The 18952-nt window shown below is 50.7% G+C and overlaps 1 protein-coding gene across 2 annotated transcripts in view; it reads left to right on the top strand.

Annotated features, from left to right (window-relative positions):
- The window catches only part of PDIA5 (protein disulfide isomerase family A member 5), an 83150-nt gene that overhangs the window by 41381 nt on the left and 22817 nt on the right, over nucleotides 1–18952 (top strand). For both annotated transcript variants that reach the window (XM_019738984.3, XM_074330842.2), the window contains 4 exons: nucleotides 4022–4089; nucleotides 10742–10833; nucleotides 10925–10996; nucleotides 16947–17083. In XM_019738984.3, the coding sequence (XP_019594543.2) occupies nucleotides 4022–4089; nucleotides 10742–10833; nucleotides 10925–10996; nucleotides 16947–17083 (369 nt within the window). The remainder of the gene's footprint in view (nucleotides 1–4021; nucleotides 4090–10741; nucleotides 10834–10924; nucleotides 10997–16946; nucleotides 17084–18952) is intronic.

The raw sequence follows: 18952 nt of genomic DNA, 5'->3' as shown, positions 1-18952 counted from the left end.
CCTTTTCTTATAAATTAATTTTTGTTGGAACACAGCCACATCCATTCATTTACACATTGTGTGTGGCTGCTTTCAAGCTCCGACAGCAGAGCTGAGGAGTTGACAATGTGTCCTGCAAAGCCTCAGATATTCCATGTGGACCACCCCTGTGATCTAATGGGTCCCAACCCACAGATTGAAAAGCCCTGGATTAGAGCCTCTGCAAGGCCCTTAGAGCTGTGGTTCTGTGAAGTACATAGTCCCTAAAAGATTGGAAAGAGGGGGTTGTGTGTGGTGGGGGGTGGGTGTGCCCATGTGTGTCCATAGCTCAGATGGGGCTCAGGCTGTGGTACTGGGGTTTTGTTTACTCTTGAAAGCCCACCTCCAGTCCCCCTTCCTGAGAAGTTCTGTGAGCAAAGACCCCTCCCATCCCCATCCTGGTGGCCATGCCTTCCCTGTTGGATGCCCTTCTGTGGGGTTCTGCCTGACTTGGACCTGTGGCTTGTTTACCATGAAAACAGCCTCTCCCAGCCCATGTTGCTCGCTGGCTGAGCCCAACCTGACCTCCCCCCAGACAACTCTCTGGCCCCAGGGGTTTGCCTGCCTATGGACAGAGGCCCTGGCGTCCCCCTTCCTGTGAGATCTGGCTCTACACTTTAACCCTGGGTCATTTTCTCTATTAATGTTCACTGGTTGGTTTCACCCCTTTTTTTTTTTTTTTTAAATTTATTTTTTTAATTAGTTTCAGGTGCACAAGACAAAGCAAAACTTAGACGTTTATCATTTATATCCCTCACACTGTGGGTTTCACCCCTTTTTGTTACTCCTTGGAGGGACCTTACTAACTGCCTGACCACGAATGCTTCATGAATTGTCTGCCTACACAGGATGAGGATGGGTCTCCTTTGGTTTATCTCAGAACCCTTCAGGACTCAACACGTCGGTTAAATGAGACTAAAACAATGTACGGTGGTATACAGTACGTGGCATAAGCATGCAGGTTTCAGTATAATGACACTAGTTATATGGAAACAGTGCTTCAGTGGCAGTTTGCAGCTGAGTGTGGTCATGGCCCCCACCCACTCCCACTCCCCAGGCTGTCTGGCGGTGCCCATCCTACTCATCTCAGTCGGGGGCAGAGATGTAAGGGTGGTGATTATCTTTACATAACAGAAAGCTGGGTAGGAAAAGTTAGATTTCTTGTAGGTGGCCCAGGGCAATTAGTAGTCCGGGAGGCAGGGAGAAAACTCAGAGCTGTGAAGTTCAAACTCGTAGTGGACGGGTCAGATTGGATGGCCTCCTGGGTCCCCAGGTAACCCCAGGATTCTTTTGTTGTTTTTAATGAAACAAAGTTGGGTTTTTATTACAGTCATCCACTCAAGCCTTCATGGCCTTATAATTCAACTTATTCCTGGAACACACAGTAATTCCCAAACTGGGAAGTTTTCTAGGGCTCTGATCCTTTGATAATGTTGGGGGTGAAGGAACCCAAAAGCAGTGGGAGCCTTCAGTTGTGACAAGGAATCTGGGTCCCCAGGACCTACTATTTATTCAGTAAATGTTTGTTGACTGAATTAATGAGAAAATAATAGGCTGATTGCTCTAACCTTGGGGTTTGAGAGGGATAATTAGTCTTATCGTTTCCCCTGCCTCCCAGGTGAATCAGTTGAAAGATAAACTGAGATAGGAATCTCAGTACCAGCTGTATTGTTGGTAAAGTTCAACTGGAAACTGGTTTGGCCGGTAGTTTCCTGTTACTCTTCTATCACCTGCCCCCGCAATACCTTCTTTCCCCAGTACAGCTGGCCTCCACCCGTGGAGATAGCTGGCTGACGCACTACTTGTTTGGAGGGCGTGGGGGATACTGTTGCTGCAGGCTACAGACAGAGCTGGAAGAGAGAGGCCACACATGTAGGAACAGATAATAAATTAAGCTCCTGACTGATGACTGTGGTCCAGTGGGTTTCAGACTCCCCCATCGCGTCAAGTCACTAAGTTAAGAGTGAGTGAAGGGCTGCAAGTGTGCCCCTAATTTTCCCTCCTGGGGAGTGGAGTGACATCCTCTCTTCCCTATGGAAGTGTTTCCCCCAGGGGGCCGGGAGGCAAACCCTCAGGCCTGTGTAGACTGAGCCTCCCCTGCTGGATGCCTGGCTCTACCCGCCCTCCCAGGTGTTGGCTCTGTCCCTCAGCCTATAGGGCAGGTGCTGGCTTCACTCCACAGGTGGGGAAGCTGAGGCTCAGACCTCTTCCATCAGTAGCCCAGGGTCACGCAGGCAGCGCGTGGTCAAGGGAAGATGCTGACCTGGGGCTCCTTCTCCCCAGAGCAAGCTCCTCCCTCTGCCACGCAGCCTCCTGTTGTCCGTCCCTCCTGCTGGCATCCACCTGGGAGAGCACAGGTGTCCAGTGGAGGTGGCATTATCGTCCCTGTTTCCATTCTCCCTTCTGAATCCTCACAGTAGGAACAAAGTCCCTGGACAAGTGTCAGATTCCTTTCTTCATGACTCTTGTGGGGACCCTGTGTGGTGGCAGTTACTAGGGAGAAGCGCTTCTTGTCTTCTGAGGGCAGATACCATGGGGGCGCGTTGCGAGCAGACCTCACAGCTGTGCCTGCTCTCCTGAGTCTCTCTGAGGCTCAGCCTGAACGAATGGCAGGAACTGAAGCCCAGGCATAATATGCTGGTGTGTGTGTGTGTGTCCATCTGTCTGCTAGGCACGACTACCAGGGAGGGGGCCGTGGGCATTTTGAGAGCTTCATGTCAAAATATCCCGCATCGCATCTTGTCCAGTAGGTTTGGTGCTGGGAGGTTCAGGTGGTCCCGGGGGAGTCTGACCTGCTCACAGCTCGCCAGTGTCTAAATCTGGCCCAATGGGTACGAGCACCTCTTTGATCTGTGTTACTCTGCCCACTGTCTGCCAAAGCATTAGCTAAACATGGATTAGAGCTTCTCAGCCTGCCTCTGCGTGGCCCTGTCCCCACTGTGCCGTGCTGAGATGACAGCCAGCCTGACGGGGGGTTCCAGGCAGCTTTGGTGTCCACAGCCTTCAGCTGCATCTCAAAGCCTGTTTTGCAGCAGAGTGGCTGTCAGAAAGAGGAACAGCCTGGCATGTCAGAATTCCTTGCATCCGAGGAAACTGGTGCTGTGTCCTTCAGGATCTAGGCTGATAGGTGGCCTGCTCTGGTTGAAGGAAAGCAATGGGTTTAAATTAAGGTCACTGATGTAGTAGTAGGTGTTTGAGGCCTGGCTGTCTTGGCCCTGAGTCTTGCAAGCCGTGGGGAGGCCTCACCACCCCAGGAGAGGAGTGTGAGCAATGGACCCCAGAACCCCAGAGAGGGTGGAGCCAAAGACATCACAGAATCCTCCGACGTCAGAATTGTCTAATCTGACCCCCATCAGACTGCTACTTGCCAGGAGCAGTAGCCCAGAGAGAGGAGGTGACCTGTCCACGGCCGTCCAGCCAGCAGGGGGAGGAGGAGCACTCCCGTGTTCTGATCCTGGCCTGCCACTCTTCCCATGGGGCTGGAGCCACCTCCAGTCGTTGTGTAATTCTCCTTGTTAATGAAGGAAAAGAGTCCCCAGTCAGTGTAGTTGTGGTTGCACATGTTTCTTCCTAATGGCATCTGATTCAGGTTCATTTGCAGCCCCTGGCTGGGCTGTGCAGGGAGGCTTTTAGCTGTGCAGAAAGGGGGTATTCTCCTGGCACCTCTTCTGGCGCCTTTCATTCCTGTGGAACTCATTGTCAGCTCAGAATTACTCAGTGCTTTGCCCTTCTCCAGCTGTGTCACATGTGCTCAGTTGGTCCCAGGTTTATTAAGTGACTCCTGGGCCATGTCCTGTTTCATGCCATTGAGACGGTAAGGTCTTTGGGGCCCAGGGACTCTGCCTCCAGTTCCTTACGTGTTCCTGGAGTCTGGTTCCATTCTGCGCGCCTGGAAGCTGGGTAAATGTTTGTTGGTCGAGGTCGGCCCGAGGGGAGGGAGGGCAGAGCACAGGGCCCAGCACCCCCTGTAACCGAGTTTGGTTTTTTTCCTGCCTGTGACTAGGGTGCAGCATGTGCAAGAGGATAATGCCACATTTCCAGAAGGCTGCGAGCCAGCTTCGAGGCCACTTTGTAAGTGAGACACCATGGGCCGGGCAGGGCTGGCTGCTTCCTGACTTCTCCCTCTCCCTCCCTGGGGAGATGGTGGGGGTGAGGGGAGGGCAGGTTTTGAAATCATGAGGAGGACTTACCCTCCTGCAGACTCCACTGACCCGGGCATGGGCTTCAGAGACCTGTCCTCAGGGAATGTTGAGAACTCTGTAGAGTTGCTGGGACCCGGAGAGTTTGGCGCCTGTCATAGGACAGTGATGAAATAGCCAGGAAAACAGCAAGAAGTACATGGGGTGTTGCTGGGAGGCCAGCCGCCCAGGGACAGACCATCAGGAGTCCAGAATTACTGGGGCAGGGCTCCAAAGTGGGCCCAGGCTCCCAATGCCAGGAAAGGGGCACGGTGACACCAGTGGTGGCCCAAAGCACAGCAGGTTCATGAGGCAGTCTCCTGCCTGGGCCTGACAGGGTTCCTTGGTTCTTGTGGGAGCCCTGAGCGTGCCTTCAGTGTCTGAAGGGGAGTGTGCAGGGGGTGCGGGGGGAGAGCAGACAGGAGATAAGGTTGTCTCGGGGGTGCCCACCTTTAGGGGACATGAGAGGGAAGAGGAGCCTACAGAGCAGTAGGGGCAACAGGATGGTCAGCGAGGGAGGTGGGGAGGCCGGGCCGTCAGACCTCACGCAGGGCTGAGGATCAGTCACTGATGGTCCACGTCACCTCTGTGTCTCCCCTACCCTGCCGGGTGTGTCTCTTCTGTGCCGTAAGTCTGTCCATTTTTGTACTTAACCCTGAGCCACAGAGGTTTGGGGTTTTTTTGTTTAGTTGTTTTTGGGTTTTTTTGGTGGCAACAGAAAAAGAACTGCTAGCTCCTCTGGGAAAATCCATACACCTTTCATGAAAGGTCATCCAGAGCAGCCATCTCAGTAGGGCCAGCCAAAGGCCCATTAAGGGAGTTCTGAGTCTTAAAACTGCCTCATAATCTTTGTGGATCCAATGAAGTTGGTAATTTGTTCAAAGTCCATTTAAAAAGGTTCCGTGGCAGCACCTGGGCATGCTGACAGCCCTGCTAGATGGCTGCAAGATTGAGTTGCAAAGAACCAGTGCTTTCTCTTTTGACCTCATTCTGGTGGATACCAAGGTCCCGCTTGTTTCTCCCTAATGAATTTTTAGCAACTTGCCTGCAGATGTTTAGCTGTGGGGAACACAAACATTACTGTGGGGAAGTTTCACTTCACATTTTGGGGCCTCAGTAGACGCCGTATTTTAAGATGATTTTGCCTGGAGAAAAGACTTAATTACCCACAGTGTTCTCCCCACATGCACCCACACAGTATACTTAGAAAACTGCTCCTCTCAGCTTCCAAACTTGTGCAGTGGAGGGAGGGTAAACAGCTCGAATCAGATCACAAGTTACCTGGCCGGCCCCTTTGAAGCAGACGAGGTCTTGGTGCCAGTCTCGTGCACCTTGTAGAAGATTCTCACCCCGTGCTGCATTTACATCTTCCTGCCAGACTCAGGCTTCCTACAGGCCGCTCCCGCAGAGCTTGCCCTGGCCACGTACTGCCACGTCTGCCCATCTTTGCTTTTGGTTTAGATCACGTTGTTCACCAGTTGATACTCATTATGATTTTCTCACTGAAATGTGTGCTTCTTGAGCACAGGGGCTGTTGGAATCATGTCTGTTTGTTCATTACAGAGCCTGGGGCCGAGCTCATAGTCGGTACCCAATACGTGCTGATAAATGAACAAATGAGGGTGTGGCTTACTGTTCACGGGTACATTTTAGTTTAAGCTCTATATTGACATTAAAAGCGCTGTGCCTCTTTTTAAAGGAAATCAGAGAGTCAGTTATTAAGGACAGAGACGACATGGGAAGGAAGCTTGTGGGGGGAAGGCCTTCCCTCCTGGCCCTGGGCTCTTTTGCAAGGGTCGCCCTGAACATGACTTGTGTGAAGGGTATGTGCTTCCAAACAACAAACACACAAGCAACTAGAAGAAACAGAACCTGCTTCTCCTGCCTGGGCCCAGGTCAAGAAATAGAAAATGTCAGTCTCCCAATTCCCTAGACAACATTACAGAAAGGTCAGTGGGATTGTCCAGGTACCTGGCGAGCTGGGCCAGTCAAGCTCAGCCTTGGCCAGGTGTTAGGCTTCTGTGTTGTGTAAACGCATCCATTTCCTTCTGTATTTTGGGGTGGGGGTTGTTTTGTTCTGTTTTCCCCTTAGTTTCTTAGGGAAGCACTTTTGTTTTCCTTTGGAAAGTTCTTACCTTTTCCCGGCCCCATACAGGGGGAAGGGCCTGGCCACTGTGGACACCACCCTCTCACTGCAGGAGGCCCCTGGAGGCCCAGGCACATGGTACAGCCACGGCTCCCCAGAAACGGGGCAACCGGAGGTGGGGAGATGGGCTGATAGTCCACAGAAACCAAAACTCGCTCCCTCCCCACCACTGAAACATCAGCTTTAAGCCCGTTTGGCTGACCATGGCTATGGCAAGGGTCAGAAATCTTCCTCTCCTACAGATGCTTGGGAAGTATCCAACGTGATGATGTCATTAAGACGGAAGCCAGGACAGGTCAGGGATGCACCGCCTTGGCCGTTTTCCGAACTCGGATCTGCCTCTTTTCTGCTCTCACGTCTGGTGAATCATCGGTGTTTGTCCCATCTGCCCCTGCTAATTGACATGCTCATCAGCAGCTGTTGCTGCTCCCTGATCAGAGGAGCCCTCAGAACTATCCCGTTCCTGCGTGCCTTCTCTTCCCAGCCTTGCCAGATAGGCGTCCCCAGTGAGTCTCTCGTTAGCCTTGGCCATGATGGACCCTCTGGGCATAAACACCATGAAATGGGTTGGTCATGGTGACAGATTTGTGCAAATCAGACGCTGGTGCTAGCTCTCACTAACTGGCTGGGAGATCGTGGGCAACGAGCCTTGGAGCCTGCATTTTCCCATCTGTGAAATGGGGATGATGATGATGGTGGCCACCCTGCCTTCCTCACTGGGGTGTTGTGAAGAGCAAATGGGCTGGAGTGGGGAGACGGCTCTAGAACCTCCAGACGGTTCACAGATATGGATGATTAACACCCGACTGCTCTGTGCTTACCGTTCCTCCCACGCACTAAAATGGTGGTGCTCCCCAGGTACTGTTTCCATCCTCTTTTCTTTCGTATTAACACATTGCAACAGGGCCTGGCACTGAACTTGCCTTATTTCATTATGGTCTGTCCCTCAGTGATTTTTATCTACCTCCATAGCTTCAACATAATGTCGTTCCATAGAGCCTGAGTCCCTAAGCTCTAGTACCACGTGTCAGACTGCTTGCTTGACATCTTGGTGTGGATTTTTCTCCCTGTGTCCCAAATTCAGGATGTCAAAATAAAGTCCAGTCTCTTTCCATCTTGTAGACTGCCAGCTTTTCATCATGATTTTCCTGAGTACCCCCAGGTTCCACTGCCAACTTGCCCAAGCATCATACATCTCTGCCCTTCAGCCTCTGTGGCCTCCTGCCCACTGTCCTGAGTCAAGCCGTGGGTAACCCACACAGGGTTGCTGCCAAGCACTGCTAACTTGTCTCCCTGCCCTGCACGTTCCCTCTGCAGCCCAATCTCTATGCTTCAGAATATGCAGCTGGGAAACCCTCAGTAGCTCTCTAGCACCTCTTGAGTGAAGTCCTGGTTTCTTAGGCAAAGTGACCTCAGTGAACTCACCCAGCCTTCTCTTACTGCTCCTCTTCTGTGTGTCCCACAGTCCAGTTAAACTAACATGGCCCCCATTTCTGGGGCCTCCATTTTCTCTTCCTGGAACATCTGTGCCAGTCTTACCCTCTTTGGGGCACTGGCTCATGTGCCTCCGGCCTTGTGGCGCTTCCGTGACCATTCCTGTCACAACATGGGCTGAACATGAGGAAGAGCGTGTTGTGCCAAGTGAATGGTCCCAGGCACATGTGGCTCAGTGTCATGTTCTGTGGCTTTAACATCTCTTTAGGCTGAGACCAGTTTTACCTCATTCAACTTCACAAACTCCAAAAAGTAATAGTACGTAGTTGTTCAAAAAATATTTATCTCATTAACTAATGAATGTCCCCAAAGTGGTACAGTAGTGCTACAGAAACTAGGAAAATTGAGAGTTCTTCCCAAGCAAAGGTGGTTTAGACAGGCCACCCATGAAGGTGGGATTTGATTTGCCTTAAAGGACGGCTGAGTCTCGGTGGTAGCTGAGATAATGGGGAGTGGGCATGCTAGGAAAAGGCACTAGAAGACACAAAGTAAGGGCACAGCGGGTGTTCTGAAAATGAGAGCAGAATTGCAGAGTCTCTTAGTATTAATGGAAAGATCTAATGTGTTTTGAGTGTTGTCGATACTTGTATCGTGTTTCCCCAAAAATAAGATATCACCGGACCATCAGCTCTAATGTGTCTTTTGGAGCAAAAATTAATGCAAGACCCGGTCTTATTTTAATAGAATGTAAGACCAGGTGTAATATAATATAATATAATATAATACTGGGTATAATATAATACCGGGTCTTACGTTAATTTTTGCTCCAAAAGACACATTAGAGCTAATGGTCCAGCTAGGTCTTATTTCCAGGGAAACATGGTACTATTTCATTTAATCATCACAGCATCCACAGGACGTGTTTGCAGATGAGGAAACTGAGACACAGAGACACCTGTGACTTATTCAAGAAAATGCATCTACTAAGTAAGGGGTTAGAGTTCAAACCCAGCATCATGACCCTGATCCCACCTCCTGGCCACAGTGGTATATTTCCCGTCTACCATGGTCCAACTTTTTTCCTGTGCAGAAATCTCAGACTCTTTCTTGGGAGAATAAGAAATCGAGACCCTAGCAGGTGTATAATTAAAGGTTTTGTAAGAAAGAAGAATTCAGAAATGAGGTAGGGACCATATGGTCTTTGTGTGTGGAATTCAACTTTTGCCTGTATTCGTGGGCTTGAAAGGTTTTGTGCAGGGAAGTGATAGAATGAAAGAGGAGGGTGTGGAAGATTAATCTTGTAGCGGGTGTGCACTGACACTAGGGAGATCAATTAAACGTAAAAAAAGAACTCTAAAGTAGACAATTATTACTGGGAAAGGCTGCTGAATCAGTCTGGGGAAATGAACAGAATGGCTTTTAGAGGGTTTCAGGGCTTCATGTAAGTTCTATTTCAGGCGCATTTTTCTTGTATTCCTTGCAGCATCCCAAAATGGGCTGGAAGAAAAAACAAAAACAAAAACAAACCAGTGCTGTAGCGAGCATTTATTGTGCACCTGTTGTGTGCCAGGCACTGTGCTAGGCCCTGAAAACAGTTGGAAAGACATATTTAGATGCCTCTAGGGATGGAGCTGCCAGAGGCACAGGTGGCTTCCATCACCGGGAGAATGTGGTAGGAAATAAAGAACTTGAGGAGTATTGAGCCCCAGTTTTGTGCCGAAACCTCTGGCATGGATCATCTCATTCAGTTCTCTTAAGGGTCCTGTGATGGTCTCATCACCCACATCTTCCAAACCAGGAACCTCAGTGAGGGTGAGTTCCTTGCCCAAGGTCGCATACTCCTAAGTGGAAACTGTCTTCTGAATCAAATTCATTGTCTGAGGAAATTACTGGTTCCTTTTTCTCTTTCTATGCGTCCTTATGTATTGTTCAGTAAAATTCAGCTTCCTGGGTTTCTTCTCACTGCTTCTGTAACTGCTCCTGGCTGTTTTGAACTTCCTTTCCCCTCTTCTCTCTGCAGCCCTGCTTTGGGGAACAGCCCTTCCTGGATCTGGCCACGCTGCATTCTCTTGTGAGAACACATTCAAAGTCCTCTTTCTGGGCGCCTGATCCTGCCCCAGAGAAGAAAGTTCTTGCTTCAGGAAAGGCATTGTAGGAGACCCTATTCTGGGTTGTTCTTAGAACTTAGCCCTGTCTTCAGTAACACAGCTACTAAAACTCTCCTTTCCCATACAGGGGTATTGGCTATGTGGACCCCTGCAACCAGAACATGTTCAGACTTTGGAGATGATGGTCAAGTCAGGCTGTAGATGATGGTCAGAAACAGGAAGAGAGAGAGCTGGGGAGACCTAGCAAGGTCTGGAGGGAGGAGAGTTAGGCAGGCGGATCATCATGAGAACCACACACTGTCCTTGGCCACATAAAGCTGTGAGGTCTGAGAACGTCATGCACGAGCCCAGGTGGACAGATTGACGACAGGCCACGAGGTATCCAAGAAGATGTCCAAGGACGTTGTGGAGTGTCTGAGTGGTGATTCCATAGCTTGGGAGTAGAATGCAACCTTAGTTGATGTGGGCAAAGAAAAGGCATCATATGTACTTGGGTGGCAGTGGTCCCGCTCCAGCGTCTGTTTGAATATGGTAGCAAGGCCAGGTTCTCCTTCAACCCCCAGAACTTTGTTTTTGTACTCGGGTGGTTCTTCTTGCACGGCAGGTAAAAGGGAACCCCTGTATGGAGGGCAACACTTGGGCCCAGATGCCGCTTCCAGAGCTGTCGGCCATCATTCCCAGATGGCTTACCTGGCCTTGTTCTCCCGCTGCCCTGGGCTGCACGTCAGTCTGTGGGGCTTTGTCCCGTTCATCATGTCCTCGTCATTTTGGTGGGACAGCTGGACAGGAAGCGCATGGACAATGTGAAGTGTCTGAGGGGCAGAGGATGGACAGGTCTGTTCTCCCTCTGCTCCCAGGTGCTGGCCGGGATGAACATCTACCCCTCAGAATTTGAAAACATCAAGGAGGAGTTCAACGTCCGTGGCTACCCCACCATTTGCTACTTCGAGTAAGTCCCCTGCTTCGCTGCTGGTGCTCACCCCCCCTTGATGGTGTTTGCGTCCCCGGCTGAGCCCACATTGTCTCTCCACGTTTCACAGGAAAGGACGGTTTCTGTTCCAGTATGACAACTATGGGTCCACAGCCGAGGACATTGTGGCCTGGCTGCAGAAGTAAGTTGGGGGTTGGCCTGGGGGTGCGGCTGCCCAGAGGGAGGGGCATCTGCCGGGCCTCAGGGTGGTCCCTGCTCACAGGGCTCTGGCTGAGGGTCTGGCTGGGCTTTGGGGAAGAGAACAAGGAAAGGAAAGGACCTGTTGCGATGCCCATACAGCTGTTTCCGAGTTTCGCCTGGGTGAGGGGAGCGATCGCTATGATTTTAGGACGCAGATGTCAAGAGGATTTGGTATGAGTCTGCTTGTGATGACGGCACTTCAAATAGATGTTTTCTGCATACTCTCTGTCTTACGGGTAGAGGTGTTTCTCACCCAGGATGTCCGCTTTGAGCGCGGTTTCACTGCAGGTCTCTCTGAAAATAAAATTGTCAATTGAACGCTTATTTCAGACATAACACTGTGTTAGGTGCTGTGTGGCTAAGAAATAGTCCAGTGCCTTAGGTTTGCAGAGCACTTTGCCCTTCACCTGCACTCCCCACAGACATTGCTTCATCCTGTTTTGTAATGTGATTAGATCCTTCTAACCCAAACCACCCCTCACCTGGAGGCCCCTCCCTGCTCAGCGTCTGATTTTGGCATGATGGTTGGACCCTGACTGGCGTCTTGGATGGGGAGTCTGTCTCCCTCATGCCCGGAGCTGGGTCAGGGCCACCTACTGGAAGCCTCCGCAAGCCATCCCAGGTGACCACTCACCCGGCTCGCTTTACATTTGGCCTGGCATCAGTTTATCACTTACCAGTCACTGCCAGCGTATGATTATTTGTGCATAGTTCTTGGAATAGTAACAGCTAACATTTTCAGGGCTCCACTTGGTGGCTGACACTGTTCTAAGCACCTTATGTGGATTCTCATGCAACCTTCAGAACAGCTCTATAAGGAAGATGTTATTATTACCCTTATTTGATGAATGAGGTAACTGCGCACAGCGGTGGAGTAGCTTGTCCCACCTGGCAGCAGCTCCACCGTCCAGATTCGCTCTCTTGAGTTCTGCTCAGAGCCCCTTCCCCTTCCTCCAGTTGCCAGCGTGGTGGATATTTATTAACATCATCAGTGGGTCACAGGCTTAAAGAATTTGTTATCCAAAGATGTGGAGGTTGAAAATGTGTATTTCTAGAATGGGAAAGGATGAATTTTGTACCAAAAAAAAAAACCCACCAGAAAAAAACTGTTAGATTCTAGAAGTTGAAACTCTCAGTCTTCTGTCAGTTTCCGAGGGCCCAGGAGATAAAACACAGTGAGAGCACATGTTTGCATAGCATCTTTTATTTCTTGGGGTCATTTCACATCTCTTTCCCCATGTATTTCCTCATTTGCAGCCCCTGCCCAGGAAGGCAGCTCCCCATTATCACGTATTCATTGTCTGAACCTGGGCCTTCTGCTCCCTATCTGCCTTTTTCCTTTGATAATAAGCATGTCCTCTCCTCCAGCCAGGCAGAGCTCACTCTGCTTTGGGAGAAGCTTTCAACAAATAGCAATCTCATTTGTCACCAGAGCATAAAATCTGTCTGCTTCCCTCCCCTTCTTTAACCTTTTCTGGTTTCAAAATACACTCAGATATTTCTGGAAGGATAAGGTTTGTTTTTTTAAAAAAGTGTTGAGAATTGCTTACTCACTGTCGACAAGGGGAACACATCTGAGAGGTTATTATCTCCTCCTGTGGCCGGCCGTCTGTCCCCCACCCCGGCTCTCAGCACACCGCCACCCCTCACCGGCCTTGGCTCTGCCTGTCCAAAACCCAGGGCTGCCTCCCAATCTCTGTCCTGGGCTGTTGCCTCCCCACTTCCCACCGCCATCTTCCTCCCTCTCCTCACCCACCTTGTTAGCAGCTTGCAGTTCACCCTGGGTCTCCAAGCTGAGAAGCTTGGTGGGAAAACTCCAGGGAAGGGAAGACAGCACCTGTGTCTCCCTGGGCAGCCCCTCCAGAGCCACCCGGCCACCTGATCACTGTGTCGGGGACATACGTGTGAGGGCAGCTCCTCCAAAGACATGGTTACAGCTTGCTCCCCCAGCGCTGCCGGGCAAGGACCCCGCCCGAAGGCCCCCCACTGAGCTGCCTCATCCTCTACCCCATCAAGAGCTAGCAATGCCACTGTGCTGCCAAGTGGCTTAATTTTTTAAAAACAGATTTTAAGACTATTCAGGTGAGGTATGTTATTATAGAAAAACTCAAAAATATAGTTAAACAAAAATGCCTCCACCCTCATTGCCCAAAGATAATGTGTTGTGATATTTTGGCGAATTTCCTCCTGGATACCCAGCTCTGTGTGCTAGAGTTTTAAGTCTTTACCAGATTTCCCCCAAATGCTGGTGGGTAGCAGTGACCCACCTTTCCGGCCTCCCTGTGCTGCTCCCCTGGGCCTCTCCATTGCTCACGGCTTATGGCAGCCCGGGGGAGAGGATGAGGGTGGATCCAGCCTCCCTAATTCTCCGGATGACTTGCAGAAGCTCAGGAGAGAGGAGTCCAGATCTCACCCTCTGACAAGTGACCCTGGCTGGTGGGCACGGTGAGAGGCCGGGCGGGGCGTCCCTGGTGTCAAGTGTGCAAGGACTGTGGGGTACACTGACCATTGAGGCAGTTGTGTCCTCTTGTGTTCCTGACGGCTGCATTTCTCATTCCCCTCTCCGCAGATTTCATGCTACTGAATTGGGCATGGCAGGTAGAATGTGCAGAAGTAGCAATCCCACCTAGCTATCCATTCCTGCCTGTGTATTTTTACACTAACCAGAAGCAGGCTGAAAACAAACACAGAGTTTTCTTGTAAGGCTTAGAGTTGTATCTTTTCATCCGTGGCAGAGGCATCTGCCTGAGGCAAGCATCTGCTTTGTACGAAGGAGCCCCTCAACTCCGAGTGGCAGGATGGGAAGGGGATGTCAGAATCAGGGAGTCTGCCCCCAGCAGTTCCCTTTCATGTTTGCGTCACCTCTAGGATAGATGGAGTTACCTCAGTCCCACTTAAACCCCTCAGAGAACAGGGCTGTGGCTCATTTGGAGGCTACCCATTCAGATTTGAATGAATTTTATAATTTAGGTTATGAATGATATCTAGGAATATTTGGGTGGTACTTTCTACATTTGCAAAGTACTGTCTCACGTTCATTATCTCACTCGGTGTACCTGAGAGGTAGATTTTTAAAAAGCTCACAAATATACTGTTCTGTAGATGTTTTAAGTTAGGTTGGTTCCCTAAGCCCCTAGAGGTGGAAAATGGAGGAACTAAGACTCAAACCCAGGTCTTCTGACTCTCAGTTCAGCTCACTGTCCTGCCCCTCTGCTGTAGCTAGAAGGTTCTTACTTCTCGTGAGCTGAAGTTTTTCCCTGGAGCTTCCAGTTGTTGGTGTTGGTTCTCCTTTATAGAAAATAAATCATGTCTCTTCCTGATGCAGTCTGAGATACTGTAGGATCGCTATTCCCCAGAGCTTCTCTTCTCCAGGTTAAACACCTCCGGTTCCTTGAACCATTCTTTGCTCATTCCACCATTTCTTCAAAAAGCATTTATTGGGTATCTGCTGTGTGTTAGGTGTAGGAGGTCCAGAGATAAGAGGGAGCCCCAGTTTTAAGGAGTGAGACAGTAAAAAGCATAATTCGGTAATAGTGTTTGGCCTCAGACTTCTTCTAATCGATCCCTCCCTTTCCAGTAAGTCTTACCACTATGCCCAGCTCTGCAGTCCTCTCCCGAAAGTAAACTTCCTGTCGTCTGCTGGGTGGGAGAGGGGTGCTTACCTGGCTGCTCAAGTGGGAGCCAGGCTCTGAGGGCCCAGCGGCTCTCAGTCCCAGGCCACAGCCCCGCTGCGAGGACGTGGGGCCTGTGGGGCCTTTGGCGCCTGAGCCCCGCACAGCACGTCGCTGCGCTTCTGCAGCTCTCGCACCTTCTCTGCACCCAGTACTTAGGTGTCTGCCCTCTGTTTGTTGGTACGTCATTTTTCTAGCTTCTAAAATTGCAAAGACTTTTTTCCCCCCTCTCTTTATTGTCTTCTTTCCTCTTCTTTTTGCTCCTGTGGCTTCATACTTAAAAAAAAAAAAAATACCCCTGTCGTGTTGTATTAGTAGTTATGGAGTGTGTTCTCCAGCTAGAAGTTTCTCAGGCGTTTTCATATGCTTGTACTGCTGCTAAACCATGGCTTCTCTATTCAGTGTGTATGCTCTTGCTGGATTTTTAAAAGTTACTTTAATATTTGAATAGGTTCCAGTCACATAATTAAAAATATACTTAAAAATTATACATTGCAAAGTCTCGCTTCCACTTGTTTCCTTCATCCAATTCTCCCTCCCACCCCCTGGGGGTAATAACTTTGATTAGCTTCTTTATGCAGATGCAAGCAGATGTGAGTATATATATTTTATTTATCTGTCCTGAATTTGCTAGCACTGTTATGTGCATCCCAGCAGACAGTCCACATCCGTGTGTGGAGCTTTCTTGTTCTTTGCCATGCTCTGCCCTCTCTTGTGTGGAGGGACTGCCGTGTATCTAACCATCTCCTGCCAATGGACACGGGGTTATTTTCAGTCTCTGCCATGACAAAGCATCTACAATGAATACCTTTGAATGCACATACTTTTGATGTGTGCAGGTGTATTGTAAAGATAAATTCCCTGAAGTGGAATTGGTGGTGTTTTGAGGGGTTGGTGTTTTGACCCAAGTCTAGGAGCCCAGGTTTCCTTCTGTTAGGCTGGGACCATTGTCTGGCTGGTGACTCATTCTGGAGCTCGGTTTTTGCCACCACCGGGTCTGATGTTGGTTGTACTACGGCTGAGCGTGATTTGCCATCTCCCCGCGGCATCCCACTGCTTGGGACAGGGTGTCTAAGGCTGCCAGCAGGGCCCAGTCAGAAGCACCAGAGAGGGCTTCTGAGGTGCTGTACACTCAGGCCCTGCTGTGAGGGTGGCGGGTGCCACTGTGGGGGCCACGTGGGGGCGGTGGATTCCATAGTGTCAGCCACACCGCTCTCATGAATTCTCAGCCCTGGCTGCTGGAACTTGACATTTTTCTCTATTGTAGGTTTTTCAAAAGCAGGAAGCAATGGTTGTCTTTTCACATTTGTCATCCTAAAGGGTTTTTTCAAAGCAGCAATTAAGGTGTTGGTGGCAGTAAAGCAGCAGGGAGTTTGTGTCGCTGGCAGGCTTGTCCTCAACTTTGGAGGGAGAGAGGGCGCCTGCCAGCCTCCCTGCTCAGACAGCTGGTGACGTACATACCAGCACCTCGGTGATCCTAGACGGGAGCAGACTCCAGTGAAGCTAGGCAGCTTCCTGAGGTTTTGCAGCCCACAGTGGTGCAGTCGAGATTTGAACAGACTTCAAGCGGCTCTTGCTGCTCCAGCACTCTGTCTCTGGGAGAACTAGATAACTTTGTTCCTGGTCTCTAGGAAGCATTTGTGATGTAATGGAGACGCTTTCATACGGAGGGTACCCCAGCCTTGTTTCCCTTGGCCCTACTCTTCCTCATCGTGACCTCCCCCCACACTGGGCACCCATGTGACAGCCTCGCTTTCCTCCTCACTCCCACGCACACCCCCTCCTCTCTAGTCGTCCCTCTCCCCCCTCCCTGCCCTGTGGGGCACTACTAAACACAACAGGGAGCTTTCCAAAGGTCACTGTCCACTCTTCTATTTATTCTTGTCAGTTTGCTGAAAATTGGAAAGAGACTGAAAGCTCACAAACCCCCAGATTCCTGGGAAGCAGTGAGATTTCCCGAGCTGCCTAGAGAGCTGTAGCTAAACGCCACTGTTTGTGATGGGATATTTGGCTAAGCACTTCTCTGGGGCTTTGAGGGGACAGTGAGGTGAGCAGGGCCAGACCACTCACCCCTCTGCTCCTCCACCAGGGGGGGATCCTGGTGAGCCCCTGAAGCCGGCCGCGCCGCGCCGGTGGGGCTTCATGCCAGGGGGCTGGATTTTGTAAGGGCTGCTCAGGCCCGGGGCTTGCTCTGAGCTCTGCCTGTTTTTGGTCTTCCAGTCCGCAGCCGCCACAGCCCCAGGTCCCCGAGACTCCCTGGGCAGATGAGGGCGGCTCCGTTTATCACCTGACCGACGAAGACTTTGACCAGTTTGTGAAGGAACACTCCTCTGTCCTCGTCATGTTCCACGCCCCATGTGAGTGGAGCCTTGCCCCTCCCCACCACAGCCTCCTTCCCGCAGCGTAGGCCGGGCACTGCTCTGCGACGCTAGTCCAGTGAGCACTTGCTTGTCAGATGCCTCCTCAGTGCCAGGGATGCCCTGGGGCCGGGTGAGGTCCCCGCCCTCACAGTGCACACAGGCCCCCTGCGTCACTGTCCGAAAGGCACACAGGTGGCCCTCAGCTCAACCTGGGGCACAAGCCGCTTCCTCCACGTCAACATGAGTCAGGAAATGCAAACGGATTTCCCAGAATTGGAGGAATTAGGACCGGAGGGGCCCTGAGATATTGCCTAGAACGTTAATCACCCCTCATCTTACAGGTGGGGAAACTGAGGCCCCGAGAGGGGCTATATGTTACTCAGCAGCTGAGAGGACACAGTGAGACCAGGGCTGGAGCCTCAGAGCCCCCCAACACCTGGGATGCCTTCCTTCTGCTGCACTGGGGTTGATCACAGCCTGAATAGAGCAGCCACAATGGATCACGGAAGGAAAATGGGTGGAGCTGTAAAATGTGTTTGCAGTATGGCTGAAAGGCTTGTAGCTCAGGATTTGTCTAGGCCAGTGTCCTCCCCGTTCCCATGGAGAATGGAATTGATTGAAATTCATTTCCAAGAGGGAGAAGGCTACTCCTGGAAAGGATGGTGTGAAAGTAAAGGGATGACCGCTCGGGGCACAGAGCTCCTGGAGAGCGCAGGTCCTCAGCCTCCTGGGACAGGGTGCATGTGTGGGGGGTGCTTTTCTCTTCTAGCTTCTCACCAGCTCCTTGGGCCTGATGGCGAGTAAGAGATTGTGGAGGAGGGAAAAAAGCAAAAAATGACTACAGATCAGTGTCATCATCGTTCAGCGCCTGGCAGCATATTCAGTGACAAGAATATACAGAGGGTGCCCAAAAATGTATACACATTTTAAGAAGGAAAAAATTATATTAAAATTGCAATACTCAATATATACCAATACCAAAGATGAATACAAGTCATGTGTACACATTTTGGGGGCACCCCTAATGTTATTAACCATCTTAAGTCATAGAGGTCCTATGCTCACCATTTTGCATCACCCTATAGTGACAAGGTAGCTTCCCATGGGGTCATCTCCTTTCATTCACCTGACACAGTGTCACAAAGAGAATGCGATTAGCCTCATTTTACAGATAAGGGGACCGACACACAGAGAAGTGGCACAAATTGTCCCCTGCTCTTGAGTCCTGTACTGCTGATGCCTGGTCTGTCCGCCCTTCCCTGCCTCACAGCACCCCATGGGTGTGGTCGGGCGGGACTTATTCCTCAGTGGGTTACTGCGGGGGATTTCCCCAACTCCTTTTTTCTTATAAGTGCCAAATTCTTAGGAGAATCCAAAGGAAAAGTATTCCCTATGGCCCTCCTCCTGAATTCTAGAAAACTGACCAAAAAAACCCCCCTAAGTTTTAAAGAGCTTCCTGAATAAGGGGCAATGACAGTTAGGGCCGTGGGAGCAGGTCACCCCCAGGCATGCTAGGGCCTCTGGAAGGGCGTCCCTGTGGTTGGGGTACCTGGAAAACGGCCAGCCAGGCACCACTGCAGTGTTTTCTCTAGCTGAAATGTGCTCTCCCGGCCAGTCTCAGAGTTGCTGATAGAAGCAAGTCTTGTAGGAAGTTATATTCAATCTAGAGCTGAAATCACCCTGCCTGCATTTCTGGCCCTGCTGTAAAGGCGGATACTGGCTGGCTGTTTTCTGTCTCCCCTGGGAACCTCACCCCTATGTGTCTGTCCTTCCAGTCTGCCTCAAGAGCCAGGCTTTCCCCCCAACCCCCACCCCACTCCTCTCCTGGATGAGTGCAGTGGTTTGAGCAGTGGTTTGTGGTTTATG

This window comes from Rhinolophus sinicus, chromosome 17 (assembly GCF_057876585.1).
Source record: "Rhinolophus sinicus isolate RSI-liver-muscle chromosome 17, RSI-T2T, whole genome shotgun sequence".
Classification (NCBI taxonomy): Eukaryota; Metazoa; Chordata; class Mammalia; order Chiroptera; family Rhinolophidae; genus Rhinolophus; species Rhinolophus sinicus.
This window is presented reverse-complemented; position numbering and strand designations above follow the sequence as displayed.